Source organism: Apodemus sylvaticus, chromosome 10, assembly GCF_947179515.1.
Source record: "Apodemus sylvaticus chromosome 10, mApoSyl1.1, whole genome shotgun sequence".
Classification (NCBI taxonomy): Eukaryota; Metazoa; Chordata; class Mammalia; order Rodentia; family Muridae; genus Apodemus; species Apodemus sylvaticus.
The window spans coordinates 89720199-89747398 of NC_067481.1; the positions used below are offsets into that span (position 1 = coordinate 89720199).

General features: G+C 48.9%; 1 protein-coding gene across 1 annotated transcript in view; it reads left to right on the top strand.

Annotated features, from left to right (window-relative positions):
* Nucleotides 1-26939, top strand: part of Wwc1 (WW and C2 domain containing 1) — a 148339-nt gene extending 121400 nt beyond the window's left edge. Inside the window, exons 16-23 of the mRNA XM_052197045.1 lie at nucleotides 3426-3566; nucleotides 5368-5459; nucleotides 12815-12944; nucleotides 13748-13912; nucleotides 22203-22295; nucleotides 24000-24233; nucleotides 25473-25594; nucleotides 26656-26939. Coding sequence (XP_052053005.1) covers nucleotides 3426-3566; nucleotides 5368-5459; nucleotides 12815-12944; nucleotides 13748-13912; nucleotides 22203-22295; nucleotides 24000-24233; nucleotides 25473-25594; nucleotides 26656-26722 — 1044 coding nt within the window. The 3' untranslated portion in view covers nucleotides 26723-26939. The remainder of the gene's footprint in view (nucleotides 1-3425; nucleotides 3567-5367; nucleotides 5460-12814; nucleotides 12945-13747; nucleotides 13913-22202; nucleotides 22296-23999; nucleotides 24234-25472; nucleotides 25595-26655) is intronic.
* The last annotated feature ends 261 nt before the right edge of the window (nucleotides 26940-27200 follow it).

A 27200-nucleotide genomic window follows, 5' to 3' on the forward strand; every position in this document is an offset into this window, starting at 1 on the left:
ATTGCTGGTTGCCATAGCAACAGCCAAAGCGCTCATCTTACAGTGGCTTGTGGCTGTCCTTGACCAATGGGAACCCTCCTTGCCTGCCTCTGTTGAGAACGTGAAGCATAGGTTTGTGTGGCGGTGGGTGGGGCATGGGGAGGAAAGGGCTTTCTGCTCCCACTCAATTGGAGTCTCCCTGCCTTGCTGGGCCTGTGGAATCCCCAGTGTGTTTCAAGCTATTTAATCAGCCATACCATTAACAAGCGGTATCTGTGTGTTACCAAAAGCCCCTTCTTTAATCCTCAGCGCAGCCCCAGGAAGAAGTCTCCGGTGATCTTCCTTTTAGAGAGTGAGGGAGGCTCCAAAAGGCTAAGTTACCTTCCCAGTTCATCCAGTGAACTGGCCAATGTGGATTTCAACACATTCACTTTCCTCGCCTGTTTCTGTTGAGCTGCGTTACATTTCAGTGCGACCCACGGCTTTCTCTCTTTCCCCCCCCTCCACCCCCCCTCAGGGTTTAGGGAAACATATGGTCTGCTCTGCGTCTCTAAGATTGTAAGCAGCAATTCCACTACCACCTGTGTTAGTGTGGTGTCACACTAGCCCCTCCCAGCCAGTGTCACCTGGCTCAGGCCCCGCTGGGCAGACCCCACCACTGGCTTTTACAATTCCTCTCTTGCTTAGTGTCACTAGCTTAGCATAGTGCCAGGCCTGCCAGTGTGAACCCTCACCCCACCCCACCCCATCCCCAACCTGTGCAACTCACAGGAAATACACCTAAGCAGTGCCGTGCGGCACTCCTCGCTGGTGTCCCACAAACAATGGATGCCTCTGACTCTCACGCTCTGTCTCCTGGAACCATGGGCTCTCCTGTTCACACACTCCAGCGTTGACGGAGGCTGTTCAGTCGATCCTGTACACTGACTCCATGAACGAGCGAACACCCTCAAAATGCTGCCGGTTTGAGAAATACTATTCATACCTGTGGGCCAGTGCCAGCAGGAGGTGGGCATCTTCTTGTCTTTATTGAAGGTGCCATGCTGTCCTCATGATGCCTCCCCAGCTTGTGCCTCAGATGTGGCCTGTCATGTTCTGAACTGCAGTAGCCAGTATGTTTGTGTGTCCCCTCCCCCCACCCCCGGGAAACGTTCATCATCCCCTTGGGGGTGAAGGGGTAGCAATCATGTTCTAGATGTTTCTCCTGCTGCAGGGAATGCTTATTGAATGAATAAAGGGGTGATATACATATTCTTGTATATACTTAATTTATTCTGATGCCTGGAGCTTGGAAGCCATTAAAGTCCCGAATAGGCAACGCCCCACCCCACCCCTAGCCCCCACATATCACAGCCATTGGTGAGGAAGCTGGTGTCAAAATAGTCAAGTGTCAGCTCCCACTGACTTCCTCTCCCTGCTCCACACTGCTCTCTCAGGAACTGCTTTAGTCAACTAGACTCAGCCGTCTGCATACTCCTGCACCTCCTGTTTTAGGCAATTTATCCCTGTCAGAAATACTGGACCAGAACGGGTTCGGATTTCGGTGGAGAGGGGGCGGGGGTTGTTTGTTCGGAGTTTCTTGATTTTGTTTTTTGGGTTTTTTTTGGTTTTTTTTTTTTTTTTTTTTTTTGGTCTTGTTTTACTGGCTTAGATATTTGCATATGTAATGAGATATATTGGAGCTGGAATTCAAGTCTAAATAGGAAATGTATTTGTTTCAGGTATACCTTGTAGCCTGAAGGTAATTGTAGAATATTTTAAGTAACCTTGTACATAAGAAAAAGGTGTGGGGTGCTCCAGTGGCGCAGTCGGTTAGCGCACGGTACTTATAGACAAAGGTGTGGCATGGCCTTTTTACCCATGGCATCCGGATAACCCTCAGACAGTCTTGGAGCTCCCAGTTAGAGGCCCACTTTACACACTGCTCCCCAGCAACCCAGCCACTGGTGTGTGCAAACAGGGAAAAGTGGGTGAGTCGAACCCCAAATCCATCCTGAACTCTTCAGAAGAAGACTGGATGAGGTACCTAAAATCCTATGGAACAAGTAAGGTTAGCCAGCCTGCAGGACTTCCCGCTGGGGCTGGACCAGAGGATGGAGGCTGTGCTTGGATAGCTCCTGTCTTGATGAGGGTAGTTAGTTATTGTTCTTCACTGTTTTAATTTGAAGAGTGCATTTATTTGTATGCCTCAAAGAAGAGGTAGGTGCATGAAGATACCGACCTCTTTGACACCAACCCTGATCCTACCCTGTACCTTATATAGTTGGCCATTTGAATTTGTTTATTCCTTATTCCGCCATTAATTCTTGTTGAACACATGATCATCTGACCTCTGTACCTCAGACATGGTGCAAGTGTGTGTGTGTGTGTGTGTGTGTGTGTGTGTGTGTGTGTGTGTGTCTGTGTGCACGAGTGTGTGCATGTGTGTGTGTGTCTGTGTGTGTGTCTATGTGCGCGAGTGTGTTTGTGTGTGTGTGTGTGTGTATGTAGGCACATGGCTGTTTTTACCTCTATATGTGAACCATAATCCTAGCATAATCAGAAGGTGGTCAGGAGAATTCGTTCAAGGCCAGTCTCAACTGCATAGCAACTTCTTGAAAGACAAGACAGCCGCTATGAAGGCTCCTGTTTACGGTCATTCTGAACTGGGATCGATGGGACCTGACGCCTACACACGTGATTCCCAAGCCACAGAGAAAATGCAGCCATAGTTTTGCTAGATACTGGCAAGTTCCTCCCTAAAGGGATGTTAAAGCAACCTCTTTTTGTTGTTGTTGTTGTTGTTTTTCCGAGACAGAGTTTCTCTGTATAGCCCTGGGAAACCTCCCTTGTAATCACTCGTTCAGTGGTGTGCTCCTTGGGACTCTTAGCTGATAGAAAGGGTGACTGTGCAGGGACCCTCATCGCCCTTAGTACCCAACCCAGAGCCTAACCCAGATTAGCACCGGAGATGTATCAACAAGCAAAACTCAAATAAAATGGGCCACATGTGAGCCTGGTAGCACACATCTATAAACCTAGGGAGATAGACAAAAGGACCAGAAGTTAAATGTCATCTTCAGCCACACAGCAAGTTTGAAGCCAGCCTTGGCTACACAAAGACCCATGTCAGAAGACATTAGATATATGTATTCAGAGACGCTGAATATGGTGGCACTGTAAAATTAGCACTCAAGAGGTTACCTTCAGGATGCAGGTGGGTGATGTAGTGAATTCAAAGCCAGCCTGAGTTAGATTGCGAAGTTAGCTTTAAAAGGGAGGGGGATGGGGTGTATAAATGGGTGAGGTGACATCCACCTAGTCCCAACTCCTCCAGTGACTTAAGTTCACCAGCCTGGGCCACATAGTGAGACCCCATTAGGAAGCTCCACCCCTATCTCATGGAGACCGAGCTGTTATTGTTGTCATTAGCTGACATACTCATGCTCTCTGTTTGCCCCCAACAGGGAGGGGCCCAGATCAACCTGGCCGAGGTCTGTCGTTCTGGGGAGAGGTCAACCCGCTGGTACAACCTCCTGAGCTACAAATACTTGAAGAAACAGTACAGGGAGCCCCAGCCAGCAGAAGCGCAGAGGCCTGACCACGTGGTGAGTGATGATTGTGCTGATAGGCCTGGGGGAGGGATATTCTCACCCCCACCCCTGCTACCTCCGGATCAACTGGAACCAAGCTTACAGTGTAGAGGAGGGGAGCCCAGGGGAAGAGGAAACAGAAACAGGTGGGAAGAGAGGACCATGAAGGAATGGTCTTCCCTAAGTGGCCATAACCCAGCTCCCTGATAGGTCTTCATTTTCTCCTTCCGTGTTCTCATATTGCTTCTCATATTGCTTCTCTGATTTAAAAAAACAAAAACAGGGGCTGGAGAGATGGCTCAGTGGTTAAGAGCACTGACTGCTCTTCCGAAGGTCCTGAGTTCAAATCCCAGGAACCACATGTTGGCTCACAACCATCCGTGATCTGACCCCCTCTTCTGGGGTGTCTGCAGACAGCTACAGCATACTTAATATAAGAAAGGAAAGGAAAGGAAAGGAAAGGAAAGAAAAGGAAGGAAGAAACGAAGAAAGGAAGAAAGGAAGAAAGAAAACAAAAAAAAGCTTTGAAGTTTTTACAAAGTGTCGTAGAGGGTTACGTATGAGTGTTTCAGGGGATGGAGCCAACCCAACACACGTGAGAACCTGGATTAAAAAAAAAGTGCAGAAGGAAGGAGAAAGCTGGGAGAGAGAAAGTAGTTCTTTCTCGAGAACCTGAATTAGAATTAGGGAAGGTGTTCAGAACTTAGCTCTTTTGGGCTAGATGACAGACGGGCAGAGCATGTCACCTCTCTAAGCCTCTGAGACACTGGTAAGGAGTTTGATGAAGTTTTGGGGAAACATTGAAGAAATGGAAACCTCGAGCAAGTTGTAAATGGCACCTGGCACAGTTTGAGTTACTTGAAGATGTTTTCCTTGCTTTGATTTAAAAGTATGCGCCTGTAATGAAGGAGCTGGAGACAGAAGGATCACTGAAAGTTTGAGGCCAGCCTGGTCTACAAAGCAAACTCTAGGACAATCAGGGCTACCAAAGAGACCCCGATTCTAAACCAAAATCAAAAGAGACAAGCATCTGATAACGCATCTAGCTCATGGCTTCCCTCTGCGGAGCATGGCAGTGGTCCAGTAAGTTCTGTATGAGCAAACCGCCTACTATGGACCTTGCTTAATCTGACATCTCTCTTCCCTTCCCAAAAGAACTTGTCAGGAGTTTCGGGGACAGAGAAGGGAGGGCACAGAGCTGGGGATGATGGCAGATGAATCATGTGATGGGAAAGCCACACACACCTTCTGGCTTAGCTTGGATGTCAGCTGCTGTCTGCTGAATGCCAGCTGCCAGGCATCAGTTTATCTTCGTAATGACCTCTCCTAGTGCTTATTGGAAGAAAATGAGGCTCAGAGAGATTCAGTCATTCTCTCAGGTCATAGTCTTCCTCAGTCATGACCCCACTTGGTTCCTTCTGGAAGCCCCACTCCCGCCCCACCCCCACACGCTTGCCTTTGTCCCTGTTACCAGACACACAATGCTTGCTTCTCCCTTGATCTGTATGTCCTTGATGTTTCGTGTGACATGAAGACTCTGACAGACAACTCTCTGATCTCCTCCGGTCACATCTACAATGCTGTCCCCTCACTGTTGAACTAACCCTGCCAGGGAGGTCCACACAGAGAGAGATGCTCTGCAGGCTGCCTGATGAGACCCAAACAATACTTCCCGTGTTGAGTGACCAGAGGCCAGATGTTCCCTGGTTCTAGATGTTGGGATGTTCCCTGTGTTCTCTAGAAGGGTTACATGGCTGGGATACCTGGTAGGCAGCACCCAGGATCCCTGCTGACCTGGCGGACTCTGTCTCTACAGGATGCTGTGTCTGCCTTGCTAGAACAGACAGCTGTGGAGCTGGAGAAGAGGCAGGAGGGGAGAAGCAGCTCCCAGACGCTGGAGGGCAGCTGGTAAGTGTGCAGACCCGCTGGGGCTAGACACAGAGGTCTCCGACCCCGTGGTGTCCGGTCCGTGGTCAGGTTCCCCGGGGACCATCAAAGACCTGTGCTTACAGTCACTTGGGGGCAACAAGGCTAGCTTAGCACAGTGGCACCTCAAGCTCTTCCCCAGTTCCGTGTTCCGTAAGTCTTCTGAACCCTGTCCCCTCCTGTTGTTATTGTTTGTTTTGGTGTGCTGACAAACAAAGAAACAGACACGTCTGTAATCCCAGCACTTGGGAGACTTACGCAGAAGGATTGATGTGAGTTCAAGGCTAATCTAGATGACATGGGGGAAAAAAAAAACATTTAAGCCCTACTATATAGACTTTAAATTTAACTCATCGGCCATGAATTGCACAGTGTGCAGTAAGACTTGTACTTGGTTGCTAGGAATAGATGGAAGAAATAAGAGAAAAGGGAGGGCCAGGCAGTGCTGGCGCATGCCTTTAATCCCATCACTTGGGAGGCAGAGGCAGGCGGATTTCCGAGTTCAAGGCCAGCCTGGTCTATAGAGTGAGTTCTAGGACAGCCAGGGCTACACAGAGAAACCCTGTCTTGAAGAGAAAAGGGAAAGTTCTGGGCTGGGAATGAAGCTCCCTGGCAGAGTACATGCCAAGCATGAATAAGTTCAATTCCCAGTGCAAGAAGGAGAAGAAGAGGAGGAAATTATTGAAGCTGTTTCTTTGTTACTTAAGAAGAGGAGGAAACTCCCAGGTGGCTGTCTCCTGAGAGGCTCTGCTAGGGCATGACAAATACAGAGGGGGACACTCTCAGCTAGCCATTGAACTGAGCACAGGGTCCCCAATGGGGGAGCTAGAGAAAGGACCCAAGGAGCTGAAGGGGCTCACAGCGCCATAGGAGGAACAACAATATGAGCCACCCAGTACTCCCAGAGCTCCCAGGGACAAAACCATCAACCAAAGAGTACACATGGAGGGACCATGCATATGCTCCAGATGCATATGCAGCAGAGGATGGCCTTGTTGGACATCAAAGAGAGGCCCTTGGTCCCTGAAAGGTTCGATGCAGCAGTGTAGGGGGGGAATACCAGGATAGGGAAGCGGGAGGGGGGGTAATTGGGGAGCAGGGGGAGGGGAAATGGGTTATGATACTTTTGGGTGGGGGCGGGGACCAGGAAAGGGGACAACATTTGAAATAACATTTGAAATGTAAATAAAGAATATATCTTTAAAAAAAAAAAGGAACAGGAGGAACCAATCCAGTCTCTCAGCTCCACAGTGTTACTGGGAACAGGCTTTCTCCTCCTCCTTCCCCACACCCAACCCCACCCACTCCAAGACCTCATTATTGAGGTTGCTTTATAAGTCAAGATGACAGTTGTATCCCCCTGCCGTGAGACAGTCATCCACCAGCAAAGATAAAGATGAACGTGCTTGTGTATCTCACAGTTCAGATGTTCTTCTGCAAGTCAGAAGAGAGCACCTTCCGCGTGTTTCTCTTTGGCTAGCCTTTGCTGTGTGCGAGGCTCCACTGTGAGGGAGATTGAGAAATGAACACTGTTGCTTAGATGTGAAAATCAAGTCTCTGCCACTGAAGCAAAGAGCCTCGAATGGATCTGAGGCAGGGGAGCTAGCTCCACCTCGGAGGGGAACTGGAGAAAGCCAACAGCTTCAAAAGAAAACGCCCCCTCGGCTTGGCACCTCCCAGTATTTAAAAGGAAAGGCAGGGCTGTGGAGCAATGCTGAAGACCTACTCCAGACGGGAAGGCTTTCTCCCAGAGCCAATCAGAATGTCTAGACAAGAGCGTGATACAGTGTCCCAATACCATGTGACTCAATGCCGCTGGATCCTTTCACAAGAGCAGCAAGATGGTCATACACACACACACACACACACACACACACACACACACACACGTCAGTAGCCAAGACCTCTGCTAGGGTTTCAATGCTGACTTTGTAAAGGGTTTTCTATTTGTCTGTTGTTGGTTGAGACAGAGTCTCACTTTGAAGTCCACTACACTTTTACTCTTAAAAACCTACATGTAGCCGGGCAGTGGTGGTGCACATCTTTAATACCAGTACTTGGAAGGCAGAGGCAGGCGGATTTCTGAGTTCGAGGCCAGCCTGGTCTACAGAGTGAGTTCCAGGACAGCCAGGGCTACCCAGAGAAGCCCTCTCTCAAACATCATCCCCTTCCCCCGCAAAATAACTGACAAGTAATTATTGTACACATTTAGGAGACAGCATCACATTTTGGTAACTGCAGTATGTCATGGTCACAGGGAGAGAATGGCCAATATCTCTTCTTCATAGAGCAACAACGGGTGGACTTTTGCTCTGTTTTTGAGAAAGCACCAGGCTAACCTGCTATCTTCTCAGATTTCTGGATAATCCTCTAACCCCGCCCCCCCCTTCTGCACTATGCCCAGTTTCTTTTAGTCGTTCTCATACACAGCCCACTGTTCACTGTAGCCAGACAGTGGAGTAGCACTGCCAATCTTATTTTCCTCTGAGTCACATGGTACTCACCAAGTGACCTCTCTTCTCTTGAAACTACCATTCTCCCTTCTTGTCTGTGAGGTGAACTTTTTGATTCATACATAAAGGATAGGGGCAGGGTTTGTCTTTCTGCACCTGGAGTCTTTCCCTTAGCACGTGTCCGGCAGGTCCTTACCTGTTGTCACAGGTCACATGACAGCTCTCATGGGTGACTAGCATTCAGTGAACATAAACTATGGTTGCTAGTAGACACTTGGCCTAATCCACACCTTGGCTGCTGTGCAATGCTGCCGTAAACAGGGGGTGAGCAGACTTTCCCCTGCAGTCAACAACCTAGAAGACACACTCATTAGCTCTTTTTTTGTGTGTTATCATTGTTGGAGTCCCAAATTCTGTAATTGGTCTTGGAAGGAGCCTCCCAGTACAATCTTTAACTCCAGGGGTCGCCATATGTTTCCGGGACAAGACCAGATGGTAAATACCATCTGCTGTGGCCACACAGCTTCCGCTGTGCCTCTCAAGTTGCCTCTACCGTATGAAAGCAGCCATGGGCCATGACTAACCAGCTGCAGACTCTGTGTTTGTCAATGGTCCATCTAGGGATGCTGAAGCCTACATTTATTAGCATTTGCACGCCACAATGACGGTTGCCCTTTGTTATTAAGGTATTTAAAAAATGGGCAAGGGAATGTAGTTCAGTCGGTAGATACTTGCCTAGCACGCACAAAGTCCTGGGTTCAATAGCACTCCAAAAACTTGGTGTGATGCAACATGGCCTGTAATTCCAGTGTATGTACTCTGGAGGTGGAAGCAGGGGAATCAAATTTCAAGGTTATCCTTGGCCACATAATGAGTTCAAGGCTAGCCTGGGATACTCTGAGACCCTGGCACCACCTAAAAATAAGTATAACTATATACAGTTCACAGTTTTAACTGCCCAGGAAAGAAAGCAGCAGGCTGGCTTGGGCCCGCTGGTGAGAGTTGCTGACATACACTCTCTTGTGCCATTTCTCCCTGTGACGGAGAGCATACCAGGCCACTGGAATCTTGTATTCCTTTGTTTCTGGGTTGGTCACAGTGTCCATCCCACTCTCACTGTCCCTGGCAACCCCTATGCTGACAGTCACCCAAGCTAAGGTCTGCTGCCAGAATCAGCCCAGGTCCCTTCTCCCCGCACCCTGGCACAAGATCAGTGCTTTCTCCTGAATTCCAAGCTAATGCTGAGACTTTTCAAGCTGTCTCCTAGCAACCACCTTCTGTTCTTGCTCCCCTCGTGGCCCCCTCTCTCCCCACCCCCTGCCATTCACACTTCCCAGATGCCAACTTACAAAGAGGGCCAGGCCTCCCCGAGCCGCTGTGGTGGGGTGGGTCCATCTGCAGCTCCCTTCCTGAGGCCTGGAGGTGGCTTTTGATCCTGGGGCGATCACCAGCTCCGATGCACCTGCTCCACTCTGAAGTCCAGTGGAAGTCTCTGGAGATCAGCACTGGGCCACTTGCAGTATTAAAGCCCCAAGCCCCTCTGCTACCCTCTCCTCTCTCTTTTTAACCCCTTCACTGCAAGCATCCAGAGGAGCATTTCTGTCCCTTGGTCCGTTCTGTGGCAACGCCGGCCTCCAGCTCTCTGAGATCAGGTGTACATCATCACACTCAAGTAGAAAACTGCATTTGTTGCTCTTAAAGAGTCACAGGCAAAGCAATACCTATAGTATTAGAAAACACAGAAGAGGGCTGGAGGGATGGCTCAGCGGTTAAGAACACTGACTGCTCGTCGGAAGGTCCTGAGTTCAAATCCCAGCATCCACATGGTGGCTCACAACCATCTGTAATGAGATCTGATGCCTTCTTCTGATGTCTGAAAACAGCTAACAGTGTATTTACATATAATAAATAAATATTTTTAAAAAAAATTAGGAAAAGAAAACAGAGAAGAGGCAGTGGGGTGGGTCAGTGTGGAAAGGAGCTTGCCACCATGTCTGAGTTCACACACACACACACACACACACACACGATTATTAACCAGAAAGAAAACACAGGAAAACATTGTCTCAAACCTTGGGAGAGTGAAAGCCCAGCTGTGTGTCTGTCTGAGGCAATGCTCACAGGTGGCTCTGCTGTGTCCCTGCGCCGGAGAATGTCGCTTGTCTATTCTCTGGTAGGAATTGTTAGACAGGAAACACTCCAGTCAACAGAGATTGTAAGAATTCCCTAAATGTGTGCTCTCCAGCATTTAACTGACTGATCTAGGATCTGTACGTTGGGGCTGGGGATACAGCTCAGTAGCAGAGTGTTTGCCTCGTAAGTACTGCCAAACTACAAACTGAAGCCCGCATTCGTGACTTGACAGATGATACCACTAACTTGCCTACGAAGCGAGCATCACTCGCTCGCAATCTCACTCTGCTTGGAGAAACGTCAGCTGGTGTTTTTTGTTCGTTGCTTGGTTTGCCGCTGCAGCGGGTGAAAAGATGCCTTGCGTTGTTTCTCTGCACTGTTGAGCAGGCTTCCCCCTTTCAAGCCCATCATGGAATGTTTCGATCAGATTTAGAGTAAAATAGCAGAGCCTAGCCTATTGGTCGAGTGCTCAGTTGGGCTAAGCCACGGAGCTGCTCCCGGGTAGCATCCTGTGACACTGGCTGTCAGCTCGTGTACCTGTGAGGTGGCCACACTTCCTCCCTCAGCTCTGTTGACTTTCTGAAGCAGCCAAGCAAGGCTCGTGAGTGAATGGATCCTTCAGTGTGCTCTCTGCATTGGCTACCTGGGGATCTGTGTGCCGCTAAGGCTGGCGAGGCCACGGAGGGAAGCAAAGCTCCCCTTATCGCAAGTTCCCTCCTTAGTGGGGAGGAGTCTCCATCAAGCAGAGGTTGACGGTCCCCACTGGGGAGGCGTCAGGGAGATGCTGTGTTTCCTCACAGTGCAGACTGTGTGTCGTATTCTGCTTTGACTGGGATTTTAGTGGCACAGCGTGGTGACACAGCTTCACACGGGCCAGGGCCTGGCAGTCATGTACATCTTGGAGAAGTCGAGATGGGGTGAGATGTAGATTACCAGCCAACATGTGCAGCCTGTTCGTCTCACAGTTCCTTTCCGCCCTGGAGACCAGGGGACGGGGGACAGGACATGTCCCAGAGTATGGGCTGTTCAGCAAATGGTACTGACACTTAGCTATATGGATGGGGAGATTAATTTTTGTTCTTATTTCACCTCAACCAGAAGTTAATCTGGCTTGGGCCACAGAGCTAAAACATCAGAACAGAAACTATGAAACGTTTAACAGGCAGGATGGGCGATGCTGTTGGCTGTGATGTAGCTCTGTAGTAAAGTTTTTGCCTAAGCCTGCATAGGGTCCTGAACTCAGTCCCAGGATAGCCATAAAGAAATAAGTAATCAAGCCAGGCACACACCTTTAATCCCAGCACTTGGGGAGCAGAGGCAAGCGGTTCAAGGCCAGCCTGGTCTCCAGAGTAACTCCAGGACAGAAAAACTCTGTATTGAAAAATAAGACAAGCCAGGCAGTGGTGGCGAACGCCTGTAATCCCAGCACTCTGGGAGGCAGAGGCAGGCGGATTTCTGAGTTCGAGGACAGCCAGGGCTATACAGAGAAACCCTGTTTGAAAAAAAACCAAATCCAAAAAAAGAAAAGAAAAATAAGACAAAACAAACAAAAGGAAGAGTGAACCTGACCCACCTGATGGATAATTTTATAAAAAGGGGAATCTGGACACATGAGGAGACACCAGGCACTCGTGATCACAGAAAATTCCAAGTGGAGACAGCAGGAAGGAGCCGTCTTCCACAAGCCAAAGAAAGGGACCTCCGGAGAAGCCATACATTCTATATAGCCTTGATCTTGGGTCAGCCTCTGGAACAGTAGGAAATATAGTTCTGGGGTGTTTTACTTTGGCCAACATTAACCAATAATGCAATATCAGAACATAAAAGCAGAAATGACAACCTGGCTCCACACCAAAGACTTACCCACAGGTGTTCATAGAACGCCGGTGTGTGAGAGATAGCCACAGTTTGGTGTTAAGAGATTGATGAAGTGCTAGACACACCACATCCGGTGGAATATTACTCAGTAATAAAAAGGAAATGAGTTCCTGATGGTTGTAGGACTTGGAGGAACTTCAAAATATACTAACAGAAGCCAAAGATGCTAGAGCATGAATTGTCTGACTCTTATATGAAACTCAAGAAACATCTAATTTGGGCTGGAGAGATTTAAGAGCAGTCAGTACTCTTAGCCATCTCTCTAGCCCACAAGAGCTGCTTTTAAGTGTTGCTCTTCCAGAGGTCCTGAGTTCAATTCCCAGCAACCACATGGTATAATGGGATCTGATGCCCTCTTCTGGTGTGACTGAAGACAGCTACAGTGTACTATAAGTAAATAAGTAAATAAATAAATCTTTTTTAGAAAAAAGAAAAGAAAGAAACATCTAATTCAGTCTATAGTACAAGAAAACTCAGTGGGGGCCACCAGGGAATCAAAGAGAAACTAGGTGACTAGGGTAGATAGAACATTCTCATAGAGAATGTTCTGTGTCTTAGCGCCCCCTTCTGGCTTCCATGGGCACTTGCACTCACATGGCTCACATACAGTCAAGAATTCCCATGCATGCATGTACACAAATTAGTAATAGAATTGGTTATTTTGTTTGGGTCCTAGAGGTAGAACCTGGGACATCAGGCATGCTAGGAAAATGCTTTGATACTGAGCTCAAGCCAGCCGCATATGGAAGGTTCGTTTGATAAATACCCTTACGATCATGAGCCCTAGAGATCCTGCCTGGATGCACTTCCGGGCAGGGGAGTAGAGACAGAATGGTGTCTGGAGAGGAATAACCTAGCATTATGTCACCACAGGACGTACGAGGAAGAGGCCAGTGAGAATGAGGCAGTGGCTGAGGAGGAAGAGAGAGAGGAAGAGGAGGGAGAGGAAGATGTCTTCACTGAAAAGGTCTCCCCCGAGGCAGAGGAGTGCCCAGCATTAAAGGTGAGAAGAGGCAGCCTGAGGATGGTCTTCCGTCTCTATGTCTGGCTGTCAGAAAAGGCTCTCGGTGTCAGTGGGCGGCTCTCCACGTGGGCACTGAGCTCAGAAGTGGCTGACCCCGTGCTTTGATTCGTATTTGGAGACAACCAAAAGGGGCTGATGAGACAGTGGTGCACCAGAAGGGGCTCATGCATCTCTACCTTTTCTTCTGTCCTCTGTGGCTTTTCCTGTTGCTCTAATCACATCTCAAGCCTTGCAGTCTTAGTTCAGAGCCCGACTGTGCCCCTGCCTGGTTAGGTAGTCTTGGGTAGCTAACTGCATTCCCACCCAGCCCTCCATTTTGCACATAGTAACCCCAGCCTTGCTTATAGGCCTGGAGCCAAGATCTGTATTGGCAGTGCCCTCAGATTGCCTGCAGCTAACTTACAAGATGTTCTGGTGTAGAGCTCCCAGTGCGGAAGCATGGAGTCCTAAAACAAAACAAGTACTTTTTCTGACTCCTCTACACTGAGTTCTCCCACCAGAGGGCGCTCTAGTCACACTCAAGAATGTGCTGTTCCTGCTAAGTTTCTGGTCTTTGTTTGAGTCTATTGCCCCAGGAAGTAGAGAACAAGCTGGTCGGTTTGTTTGTTGTTTGTTTGTTTTGATAGAGTCTGTAATTAGAAACAAATAAAGAACCTATAGGCCGGAGCGAGCGGGGGGCGGGGTCAGCAGTAGGCGGGGCGAAGTTAGCTGGGCCGGAGCAAGAGGGAGTAAGGGAAGGGGAAAAAAAAGACTTTAAAAAAAAAACCTGACTTCTTCCACAGGTGGACAGAGAGACTAATACTGACAGCGTGGCCCCATCCCCCACAGTGGTGCGCCCCAAGGACCGGCGGGTGGGTGCCCCCTCGACAGGGCCATTTCTCCGAGGGAATACCATCATTCGCTCCAAGACCTTCTCACCTGGACCCCAGAGCCAGTACGTGTGCCGGGTAAGCAATCGAAGGTGCCTTCCCCACCCCTCAGAGGAGCCAAGGGTCTACTCCAACTCTGGATACAAGTAGGGGTTACTCTCTCTCGCAGTGTGTCTCCCTCTCGCAGTGTGTCTCCCTCTCGAAGTGTGTCTCCCTCTCGCAGTGTGACTTGGGCTTCTCCGGTAACTTAACTCCGTGGACTTCCGCTCCCTCTGTGTGGAGTACAGAGGTCCAATCCTTGGGCCTTTTTGCTCTATCTATTGATAGAAGAAAATCAGCTGACGTGTGACTTAGTGGGTAGGAGCATTTGCCATGCAAGCGGGAAAGCCTGAGTTCAAATCCCCTAGCACCCATGTAAAGCCAGCCATAGTAGCCACCCATAGCCAAAGTAGCCTTTAACTTCAGCACTGGGCACAGAAACAGGCGGACCTCATTACCAACCAACCTAGCCAGGATTATAGGCTTTGGGGTCACTAAAAGACCTTGTCTCACGGGGAATAAAGCACGGAGTGGCAGAGAACCACACCCTATATAATCCTCCAGTACACACACACACACACACACACACTACACACACTACACAGACAGAAAATACACTTTTTAAAAAAAGAAGAAAATGCCTTGAAACAATATCGTTGCAGCCAAAAGGAAGGGGCAGCTTCACTTGCGATTTAAATTTTCAAAGGTACAAAGCAAGTCCAGCATAGCTCTGATCTCAGCTGCTGGAGGACCTAGAGTTTGAGAGTTCAAAGTCAGCCTGGGTTTGGTGCGAGCCACCACCTCTTGTGGTAAATATTATTAGCGGATTCTATCCCATCTTTAGTTTAGTTTCCAAATAAAAGACTGTCTTAGTTGGGGTTTTATTGCTGTTAACAGACACCGTGACCAAGGTAATTCTTATAAAGACAACATTTAATTGGGGCGGGCTTACAGGTTCAGAGGTTCAGTCCATTATCAAGACAGGAACATGGCAGCATCCAGGCAGGCATGGTGCAGGAGGAGCTGAGAGTTCTACATCTTCATCTGAAGGCTGCTAGCAGAATACTGGCTTCCAAGCAGCTAGGCTAAGGGTCTTAAAGCTCACATCCACAGTGACACACCTACTCCAACAAGACCACACCTCCTAATAGTGTCACTCCCTGGCCCAAGCATATACAAAGTGTCACAAAGACACAAACCTTTATATTTACAATAAACCTTAAAAGCACTAGAGCTGAGCAGATATCAACCCTCTATACTATTCTGTCTACTTTCCTATCCATAACCCCAATCCATATCACTTCATATCATATTCTTCCTGGGCCTCTCTTACTCCAACAGGCAGGTCCTCAGGACCAGGTGCTCACGACCCACCTACCCTAAGGCAGATGCCTTAAGGTCTTCCCCCGTGACCTTCCTCCTCCTCCTTGGCAGGGGCCTTAGACCCCAAACCGAGGAACCTTCAGCCCTGTCTATCTCTCTTCTACCCAACTAGGCTATAGCCATTTTTATTAACCAGTCACGGATAACTTGGGGGAGGGGCAAGGTTTACACAACATAAACTGGTATATATGAGGATCTGCTCCTCTTAGACCAACCAGATCTTGGGGTACAGCATTTACCATTTGGATATATAGAAGCACCAGACCAACACCCTAAAACCACAGTCTGGCTTCCCAGAATGTCCTTTAACCAACTGCTTCCTTTTCGTCGGGTGTTCTTATACATTTTCAAAAGGCTCTGTGTGTATGAACACCACAGCAAGATGCTACTGGCTGCTTTGGTTTTGAGTTGCATTGCAACATAATTGTTTTGCGGCTGTGTCCACCACAAAATACAACTAAAACTAAGTACCTGGCTGAGGGTGGCGGCCCACACCTGTAAGAGCTTCAGGTCGTTCCAGGGAGGAGGGGGGCGGGGAGGGGGGCCATGAGCCTGCAGTACCAGCAGCTGGGAGGAGCTAGCAAAGGGGGCAGGAATTCTAAGCCATCTCTGGCTAAGTAGCAATTGCAAGGCAAGCCTAGGCTACATAAAAGCCTACCCCAAAAAGAAACTAAGTATCCTGTGAGGGTGAAGGGGGTATGTTAGTTAAAGAGTGAGAAAGACAGCTCACTGTGATAGTGCAAACTGGGACACTGGGACCCAGGACTTAGCAAGGCTGGGGCAGGAGGATCAACAGTTTAAGGCCAGCCTGCCAGATAGCAGACTCTGTCTAGAAACCGAGGACTGGCTTGGTGGTGTCACCCACCTGCCTAGAAAACTAAGCACTTGGAGAGCTGATGAGGCAGGAGTATCAGGTGTTCGGGACCAGAGTGGGCTACAACCCTCCCTCCCCTTGCAGCCCTACACCCCACACAAGGTAAGTAAGAACTCAGTAGCTCAGAGATTTAGCTTACCGGCAGGCTCCTCATCTGGTAGCTTAGCACGTGCCATGCCCTGTGTCTGATGCGCTGTGTTGGGTGTTTAAACAAGGAAAGGCGGCAATAGATTCCTGTCAGCTTCCATCCTCATGGTTCACACCCTGCCCTCTCTTCCCATCGGCTACTTGGGAGCTCTGGAGCCTCCCCTGCTGTATGGCCTGTGGGCATCCTGCCACCTTCAGACGTTTCAACAGACTCCCCTAGACCTGGCCAAGAGCCTGGCGGCAGGCTGTAGAGGCCAGTGCTTGCTCACTGGTTTTGAGATACTGAGGGCGGACCTGGTTAGGCTTGCCCGCGCTAGGCAGGAGCTCCGCCTCAGCCAAGTTCCCTTCTTCAATCGATCTTATTGGTAACATTTCCAGCTTAAAGACATGTAAAGAAGATACATTTGACATTACATTCCAGTTCATTGGAGAGGGTGGAAAGGGTAGAAGGGACCCTTGAGACGCCCCCTCCCCAGGACACTTCATGGTGGCAGTTAACCCAGAGCTGAGCTCCACATTTTATCTCCTAACTCCATATCCTCCTTCCCTTCCCCTCCCTCCCCCTCCTTGTCTCTCCCTTCTATTCTCTCCTCCCCTCCCCTCCTTTCCTCCCTCTCTCTCTCTGTCTCTCTCTGTCTCACTGTCTCTCTCTCTGTCTATCTCTGTCTCTCTCTCTCTGTCTGTCTCCCTCCCTCCCTCCCTCCCTCCCTCCCTCCCTCCCTCCCTCAGCTGCCACCGCCACCCTGTGAGGTCCTCACCCCTATCCTGGATATCCATCTCAGTGAACCCTTTCTGGGCCAGCCTGCTTTCCTTCATGCATGGAGGGTCTGGGTACCTATCACGTCCAAGGGTCGGACATTCTGATTGCCTGGGCTCTAGAATCAGCTGCTGCTCTCGGCCTGCCTTGAGGGTAGAAGACCTAAGCTATGTCCCGGGCTGAGGTGATGCGTACTCCCTTCCCTGCCCAGAACCTTACAGAGCCACTGAGTAGTAAGAATTGGTAGAGACAGCCTGCCCTTCTACTTTCTACTTCAGAAGACACAATACTCCTGGCTGTTGTTTTGGAGAGGGGAGAGGGGAACATTCCAAGGTCCCAGGAGCCCATCTCCAAGGCCTAAAGTCAAGAGACGTCATGAGAAGTCTCCTCTTTCCTCAAGCTGCACTGGAGCAAGTCTTCCCTGAAGTACTTCCCAGTGAAAATGGAAGCCTCCTCTTCTGGGTCTCAAGCTAATCAATCATTCAAGCTGATCTGCATCTGTGGGAACAATGCAGACATCTGTAGGAACAATGCAGGCCCGGCGCATATGGGCTGCAAAGCTTCTAGGAAATGCAGGTTTTCCCAAAGTCACGGAACACTGATGTTGGAGACCCTGCATTGTACTGAAGGATGCTCTGGCTAAATCAGCTCACAACCATAGAAGGAAACAAAAAAATTGATCAGTGCTTCAGACGGGGGGGGGGGGGCGGAATATTGAGGGGATGGCAGCTGAAGGACTTAGAGAAGCCTTTGGGTAACAGCTAAGACCTCAGCTCTTGCAGATCAACTACCTCATGAGCATGCAATGAAAAATCAAATCAATCTTCAGAAGTCACAGCGAGGGAAATCAGAGGTTGGCTACACCAGGGGAAATTAATACTTGTTTATCCTCAGGATTAGAATGAGGCTGAGATTTTGTTCCATCGGGGAAAATAGAAGTGTATTAGTGAAGTGTTACTCATTTGTGTAGCCAGCCCACTCGTTACATAGTAGCCAGCTCTCCTTCAGTGAATGTGCTTGTCTATGTGCAAGCATATGCCGGGTGCAGGTGTCTGTGGAAGCCAGAGGAGGCTCTGTTGGATCTCCCTGAGCTGGAGTTAGAGGTGTGGGCTATGGCTGTGAACTGCCTGATGTGGGTGCTGGGATCCGAACTCGGGTCCTCTGAATGAACAGCAGGTGCTCTTTTTTTGTTGTTGTTCATTTGTTTTGTTTTAAAGATTTACTTATTTTGTGTATGTGAGTTCACTGAAGCTGTCTTCAGACACACCAGAAGAGGGCATCGGATCCCATTATGGATAGTCGTAAACCATCATGTGGTTGCTGGGAATTGAACTCAGGACCTCTGGAAGAGCAGTCCCAATCTGTTATAAGTGCCGTGGTGTCACAGTGCTCATGTTCAGTAATCTTTATTTTACTTAATAATGTCCCAAAAGCAAGAGCAGTGAGGCCTGCCATTGAGGCCACAGCCCAGGAGCCGTCACGGTTTCCCGTAGTGAAAAGGTTCTGACTCGAGGAAAGGAAAACTATTATATCCTGAAGTTGCTGAGGGCTTAATTGTTATGCATGTATGGGAGAAACACGGAAACATGGAGTGGGTGCTGTGGGTGGGTGGCTTCAGGTGTCTGATGGCATCTAGGACTGGGCGGGCACTGCTATCTCAATGATCCCAGTGCCTCCTGCCACCACAGGCCACACAAACAGACTGGACTGCTGTTTTCTCCGTTTGCCTTGGGAGCTTCCCCCCTGAGATGCAGGCAGGTGCGGTGCCTTCATGCGACACGAGCTACTAGCCTGCCTAAATGTGAGAGGCCCCGCACCAGGGAGGCCCCACACTGGCAAACCGAGCTGAACTGAGTGAGATTCAAAGCCTCGGGCAACTGCATGCAGGTGACAGGCTAGTCCCAGCCTGACTCTAACTGTAAGAGTCTCAGAAACAAGACCCCAGGCCGTCAGCTTTTCCACCAAGAGACCGGCCTTGTTTCTGACTGAGAATCACAAAATGTAATTTTTCTGTCCTGGGCTGGAGTTATATCTTCAATCTAAGCAAAAAAAGGAAAGAAAGAAAAAAAGGTTTTTATTTTAGGTGGGTTTTGGGGTTTTTGTTTTTTGTTTTTGTTTTTTCGAGACAGGGATTCTCTGTGTAGCCCTGGCTGTCCTGGAACTCACTCTGTAGACCAGGCTGGCCTCAAACTCAGAAATCCACCTGCCTCTGCCTCTGCCTCCCAGAGTGCTGGGATTACAGGCGTGCGCCACCACCACCCAGCTTATTTTAGGTTTTTTGAATTGTCTTTATTTTCATTTTTTGATGTGTGTGTGAGTGGGTATTCTTGTGTAGTTGAGATATAATGTGCTTCTGAGTGTGTGTTTATGGTATGGTTCAGATGTGTACATTCTGGTACATGTGTATGCATAGCATATATGCATGCTTCCATGTATGCGCAAAATGACCAGAAGAGGACATCCTGTGTCCTGCTCCATCATTCTTGCCGTATTTTCTTGAGACAAGGTACTAACCTAACTACTAACTACTAATGACTGAACCTAAAGTTAAGCTGGCTGTGATCCTCCTGTCTCCACCCCAAGAGTACTTGGGCTCACAGGTACACACGTGGCCACTCCTGGCTTTTGACGTGTGTTGGGTAGCAAATTCTATTACTCACTACACCATCTCCACAGCCCCAAAATGTTTTCTTATTACTAATCTTACAAACTACACTGTAAGGTCCATTGCATTTGCGCCCATTTTATAGATGGGAAAATGGAGGCTCCCGGAGCATGCCACTCCCCGCCATTCAGCTCACCTCCTCCAAGGCTTCCTGTGGCCTGACCCTTGCTCCTTCCACTAGCTTCATGTCACTTGCTTAGTAGTGCCATCTTGGATTTCTAGGTTCAGGACAGGGACGGTGAACTCTGTTTCCTGCAGCGCCTCCTCATTTCTTCTTGGCTGACTTTGGCCAAGTGCACACAGTCCTCTGACTTTCTCTCCCGCGACCTTATTTTTAGTGAGTAACTATTATTATTAGTAGTAGTAATAGTATTATTATTATTAGTGTTTTGGATTTGGTTTTTTCTAGACAGGGTTTCTCTGTCTGTCCTGGAGCTCACTTTGTAGACCAGGCTGGCCTCGAACTCAGAAATCCACCTGCCTCTACAGGCGTGCGCCACCACTGCCCAGCCTATTATTATTTTATAACACGGAGGCTTTAAACCCAGGGCCTTGTGTAGTAGTCGTCAAGTCTTCCAGCACCAAGATATAGCTACGATCTCTTTTACCTTTTCTTTTTCTTTTCTTTTTCTTTCTTTTTTTTTTTTTTGTTTGTTTTGATTTGTTTTTTTGTTTTTTGAGACAGGGTTTCTCTGTATAGCCCTGGCTGTCCTGGAACTCACTCTGTAGACCAGGCTGGCCTCGAACTCAGAAATCTGCCTGCCTCTGCCTCCCAAGTGCTGGGATCAAAGGCGTGCGACACCGCTGCCCTACTCTTTTACCTTATCTTTTGCAACAGGCTTTCATTCTGTAGCCCATGCCAGCCTTGAGTTTACTCTAGAGCTCAGGCCAACCCTGACCTTGTAATCCTTCTGCCTCAGCCTCCCGGTAAGCAGGAGCCACTAGCCCCCAACCTCCAAGTCGGACGTTCCCTGTGATGTGAAATCACTGCAGTTCTCCGTCATGTTTGATATTAATCCCATTAGAACATCTGGAACTAAGAGGAAGTGACATTAAAAGCTCGCACACTAGTATATCTGTGTAATTCCAGCATTTAGGAGGCTGAGCCAGGAGAGTCAAGGCCAGCTTCAGCTCACAGCAGGTCCAGGGCTAGCCTGGGCTCCATGACACCTTGTCTCCGAAAACTACAAGGAACAATAAGTCAAGTTTGAGAATGAATGTAGTCTTCCCTGCTGTCTAATAACTTGATCTTTAACACATAAACATCTGGGTCTTAAGGATCAACTGTCCTGGGACTGGAGGGATGGCTCAGCAGTTAAGAGCACTGACTGCTCTTCCAGGGGTCCTGAGTTCAAGTCTCAGCGCCCACATGGTGCCTTATGTAATGCGCCCATCTGTAATGGGTACCCCTCTTCTGGTGTGTCCGAACACAGCTACAGTGAGCTCATATACATGAAATAATGTAGAAGTAAATATGTATAAGTAAATAGCTGCCTCTAGAAACAGTTACGTGTGAGGCCATCTTCATGTCCCCCCGTGCAACCAGTAGGTGTCTACATGAATTGAGTTAGGGCCTCCACCCTCAGGCTCACTGTTTGCAACACAATCGCCCTGTGTCTGGTCTGCTTCAGACTCTGCCTGGCACGCGACTGTTAGCCTCCTTCCCTTTAGTAATGACGAACAGCCACGAAAACAATGACACCAATCGCTTCTCAGTAGAGACCCTCAGCCGTGGAATTGATAGCTGCCTGCCTGGCAGGCGCAGTAGCAGATCTTATGTTAACCCTGCCCCTTAAGGAAATAAGACTCAACCAAGAAATAACCCTGTCATCACCTGCTGGAGAAAAGCTGTCAGAGCTGAGAATGGGGGCCTCTGGGGAAACTCAGAAAATTCGCCAATGTGGGGAAGATGGCTGAGCTCTACCTTTCCGGGAGTCTGTGCATTCTTTCTCTTTGTGGGCGTGTCTCTATATGGGCCTGTCTCCCTGGCCTTGAGGCACCCTCCCTTCCCCCAGGCATCTCTTTGCTTGCTCAAGGCCTTGGCTCAAGGTATACCACTGACCTTTATCTCTGGGTCAAATATCTGTCTCCAAAGTGGTTTTGAGTCACTAAAGGTGGGCTCTCTAGAAGACAGGGACAAGTGGGTGGAAGCAGCTCTTTGCATGGTAGGACAAAGGGACAGTATATCATACATCAGACCCTGCAGAGCAGCTTTCAATGGCTTTGGGTGGGTTCTGTGACTTGTGAGCTTCTATGGTGACTGTCCTCTCACAGTGTCATGAGGATACCCCAAGGTGACTCATCTAGTTTAGGGTCCTAATGGAAACAATGGCCCATGCCTCCACGCCTAATGCATGTTTAGCCAGTGGTCACCTTAAAGGGATGGGAAGTCCAGAGGTGATGTCTTCCTGTTCCCACTGAACCTTTTGTGTGTGTGTGGAGGGGGGGAGATCCCAGAACACACTCTTCCCAGGCCTGACTTCCCCTACTTTCTCTCTTCCAGCTGAATCGAAGCGACAGTGACAGCTCTACTCTGTCCAAGAAGCCACCTTTTGTTCGAAACTCCCTGGAGCGGCGCAGCGTCAGGATGAAGCGGGTAAGAGCTTAAAGCTCTTCGTACGCCTCCTGCCTTCCCCTTGAGGAAGGCCTATGGATAGCCAGAGGCTGGGGGGTCAGGGGGAAAGGAGAGTGGGTAGGACAGGCTGGGTGGGCTGGCTCTGCAGATAAAGGGGCTTGCTGCGCGACCTTGATGACCTGAGTTTGATCCTGGGAAACCACAGAAAAGTCTTAAGAAATCCAACTTCACACAACTGTCCTCTTACCTCCATACGTGTACCATGCGTGTGCACACACAGTTACTCTCGGGTGTACAGACACACACATGATGGTAGACCAGATAGACACACAGACAGATGTTTACTCTGGAGGAATATTCTAGAACTTTTCCATTTTCTGTCCCTACATTTATGCTTGTCAGGGGCTGGGGAAATGACTCAGTGGGTAAAAGCATGAGGACTCAAGTTTGAAACCCCACATAAAAAGCCAGGCATTGCTGTGTTTGTCTGTAACCCCAGCATTAGGGGTGAGATCAAGACACAGGCCTCATTGGCCAGGCCTAACCCAAGTGGCAAGTCCTGGTCCAGTGAGAGCCCCTGTCTCAAGGCAGTGAGATGGAGAGGTGGGGGAGACACCCAAGGCGACGCACTCAGTGCTTTCGCTGTTCTGGACTCTTTCTAACCTTAGACCTTAGCATGCAGGTCTTTTTAAGATCCAGCCTTAGCCCTAGAGATCATTGAGAAGGTGCTTGCCTAGTGTGTGCAAAGACTCACACCATAAAACAAAACAAACTTAAGCAATAATACAACTGAGTCTACAGACTGGACTTCAGGGCTGGATCCCCCACTTCAGGGATGGATTGGTCCAAGATGAAATAATTCCAGCAGGGGTTTTTCCCATTCTCTCAACATTGCTCCTGCTACATAGCTGAACCTCCTCCTTCTCCTCCTCTTCCTCCTCCTCCTCTTCCTCTTCTTCTTCTTCCCCCCCCTCCTCCTCTTCCTCCTCTTCTTCCTCCTCCTCCTCCTCTTCCTCCTCCTCCTCTTCTTCTTCCCCCTCCTCCTCCTCTTCCTCTTCTTCTTCCTCCTCCTCTTCTTCTTCCTCCTCCTTTTCCTCTTCCTCTTCTTCTTCCTCATCCTCCTCTTCCTCCTCCTCTCCTGTTTGAGATAGTTTTTTCTGTGTAGAAATTCTGTCTTAGAATTTTCTCTATAGAAAAGATCCCCTGACTGTGCCTCCCAAGTGCCAGGGTTAAAGGCATGCACCACCACTGCCCCGCTCTTTAAGTTTTTATTGATTCTTTGTAAATTTCACATCATGCACCCCAATCCCACTCATTTTCTAGTCCTTCCATATCAGCGCTCCATCCTTGTATACCCCCAATTCTTAAAGAGAGTCTGGCACACAATGAAAGAGATGCCCAGTCTAATATGCATTGAGACAACCTGAGGGCAGGGTAATACCAGACCCCATTCACAGAATGCTAATGCCATAAGCCCTGTGTAAGCACTGCCCTGGAATCTCTTCCGTGCACCCCACCCACTCTAACCTAGAGCCCGGGTATTGGAGGGCTTGTGAAGAGGGGAACTGGAGGGCCAGGACAACGGGTCCCTGGTACAGGTGTTACTGTGAGGGTGTGTTCTGTAAGGGAAGGGCGACTGCACGTAAAGGAGGACGGCTGTTGGGGTTCATGGGACTCAGATCTGTGGGATTTCTGGGCTGAGCCCTTTCGTCTCCACCCCCGCAGCCTTCGTCCGTCAAGTCCCTGCGCACAGAGCGCCTGATCCGCACCTCGCTGGACCTAGAGCTAGACCTGCAGGCCACGAGGACCTGGCACAGCCAGCTGACTCAGGAGATCTCAGTGCTGAAGGAGCTCAAGGAGCATTTGGAGCAAGCCAAGAACCACGGGGAGAAGGAGCTGCCGCAGTGGTTGCGTGAAGATGAGCGCTTCCGCCTGCTGCTGAGGATGCTGGAGAAGAGAGTGAGTACCGGCGGGTGCCCGGCCGCGGCAGCCGGCCTGTGACCCCACTGGAGGCGCGCTGAGGAGCTCAGGGACCGGGACCCAGAGGGTCAGGGAGGGCCGGCCCCTGGCTTCACTCTACAGTGTTTCCATTGATGTTTGTTCTGTGAGTGCTTTCAATTCAGCCCCACTCACCATGAATCCCTCATCAGATGCAGCAAGCACCTTATCCAGGTGAGTCAGGTACTTAACAGAAGGCGGAAGCAGGAGAACTACCAGGAGTTTAGTATCTGCCTAAACCATATACTGAATTCTAGTCCAGACGACTAAGTGTGGGCACCTAAGTGAGTGTGAAACAACAATCAAAAACAAGCAATCAAAAAACAAAAACAACATCCACAAACAAACCATCAATTAAAAGTAGACTGGAGAGATGGCTCAGTAGTTAAGGGCACGTCTGCTCTTCCAGAGGTCCTGAGTTCAATTCCCAGCAACCACAATGGTGGCTCACAACCGTCTGTAATGATATCTGATGCCCTTCTCTGGCACACAGCTGTACATGCAGATAGAATACTCATATACATAAAACTAAATACATTTTAAAAAAAAAATTAAAAGCACACCTTTAATCCCAGCACTTGGGAGGCAGAGGCAGGCAGATTTCTGAGTTCAAGGCCAGCCTGGTCTACAGAGTGAGTTCCAGGCCAGCCAGGGTTACACAGAGAAACCCTGTCTCGAAAAACCCTAAATAAATAAATAAATAAATAAATAAATAAATAAATAAAAGCAAGATCAAAAGAAAAACAAACAAAAAAAAAAGTCATTTGCAGGCCTTGGTGGCGCATGCTTTTAATCCCAGCACTTGGGAGGCAGAGGCAGGAGGATTTCGGAGTTCCAGGACAGCCAGGGCTACACAGAGAAACCCTGTCTCTTGGGGGGAGGGGGGCGGGGGGGACAAAAAAAAAACCAACAAAAAAAAAGTCATTTGGTCATTTGCTTGGTCTGTAAAATCAAAGCAACTGTAAAAATCTCCCCTCCCAAGCATCTGAGGAGGAACAGGTAAGAAATACACTTCACTGGGCATCTCCCAGAACGGGGACACCTAGGGCTTTTAGTCCCTGCCCCAATACTCAGTCATCATAGGTGGATAATGATAGCCTGTTACCCTTCTACACAAAGCAGCTCTGCGTTGCTGACAGCGCCTCCTACAGGCCGGAGGACTCTCTCCCACGTCACACCCTTGTTTGCTTGGCCTCCCAGGTGGATCGTGCAGAGCACAAGAGCGGGCTGCAAGCCGACAAGATGATGAGAGCGGCTGCCAAGGATGTGCACAGGCTCCGGGGCCAGAGCTGTAAGGAGCCCCCGGAAGTGCAGTCCTTCAGGTGAGTGCGTGATCCCAGTCTCATGCCTTCCGCTACCCCGCCGGCCGCCCACCTGGCTCTCAAGGCCCTTGCCGGACCTCGTAATCCCTGCTCCTGGGCACGGACTACCCCTGTCGCTAGCAGGGCTGTAGCCTACATGGGAACGGTTGTTCATCCTCCGCCAGGCTCCCATGATGCTGTGAGCACCGTGGTGCTCTGGTACCCGTCCCCACACAGCTCAGCCCAGTTTGTGAGGTCCTCTTGTTTAATGAATGAGCCTCAGCCTTTCCGGTGATTGCAGCCTGGTGATAAAGAGGGGACTGGGATGCAATGGATGCTCACCTAATTTCCTGGCTCTGTTTGTTTGCCTGCCTAATAGACCCTCAGCTGTGTGCTTGCCTTGCTGGTGCTTGGGGGGCTGGGGAGGGGTCAAAAATGTCATTTGGTGTGGGCCTTCCAACACAAAGAGGTTTAGATTCATTCTCCATCCACTATGTTGTGAGTTCAAGGCCAACCTGTGTTCCATGAGACCCTGCCTCAAACACAAAAAACAAAAATAAACCAATGCTCATGTACACACACACACACATATATGCATATGTGTATGTATATATACATATATGTGTGTGTTTCCTGCAAAAGGATCAGGCCACTGGGTCAGGTCTGTGTCACTCCCTGCAAAGGATATTTGACAATGTGATGTGTTGGGGGGGGGGGGTTGTTTATCTGTTTGATTTTAAAGATGGGTCTATATGACTAGGACCTCAAAATTATGGATCCAAGCTGTTTGTCCATCAGTCTGTCAAGTTGCTGGGACTAGAGGACTACCACTAGAGGCCTGTACCACCATGCTCAGTGTCCATAGATTTCACAGCCAGAGTTCAGGCATACTAACGGCATTTAACAGTGGCCAGGGCTATTATTAAATATCCTACTGTATATAGCGAATAGATTGGGGTGTAGCTAAGTGGCAGGCTATGTGCTTGGGATGCATGATGCCCTGACCTGACCCGGAACAGAAAGATTTATTCCATCTATACATATATGCCAAGTGAGGTTGAAACACCTGTTTTCCATCACAGGGAGAAAATGGCATTTTTCACCCGGCCTCGGATGAACATCCCAGCTCTCTCTGCAGATGACGTCTAACCACCAGAAAAGTATTTCCGTTGTTGCACAGACCCTGCTGTGAAGGTTGACTGTGACCGATGTTATTTATGAGGCATTATATGAAGGTTCTGAGTCACAAGTCCCCGAGCACTCTCTCGTTGGTTTGAAGACAAACAGATTTTTTTTTTAGTTCAAGTTTTCTTGTTTCTATTTAAAAAAAAAAATGACAAAGCAACCATAACAACAACAACAACAACGAAAACAAACCAAACAAACAAAAAAAAAAAACCAGCATTAAAATGATAAGATTGTATAGTTTGTATATTTAGGAATGTATTTTTGGGAAAGAATTTAAAAGAACTAAAGCAGCATTAAGGGGCTGCTAGTCTTAAAACTGTCTAGAGTTTTCTTTTTGTACAGCAACAACTTTTAGAGGTTTCCCTGCAATAAAATAAAATTTAAAAAAAAAAAAAAACGTCGTATTTGAGGGGCGGTAATCTGCGGAGGAGGTCCTGCA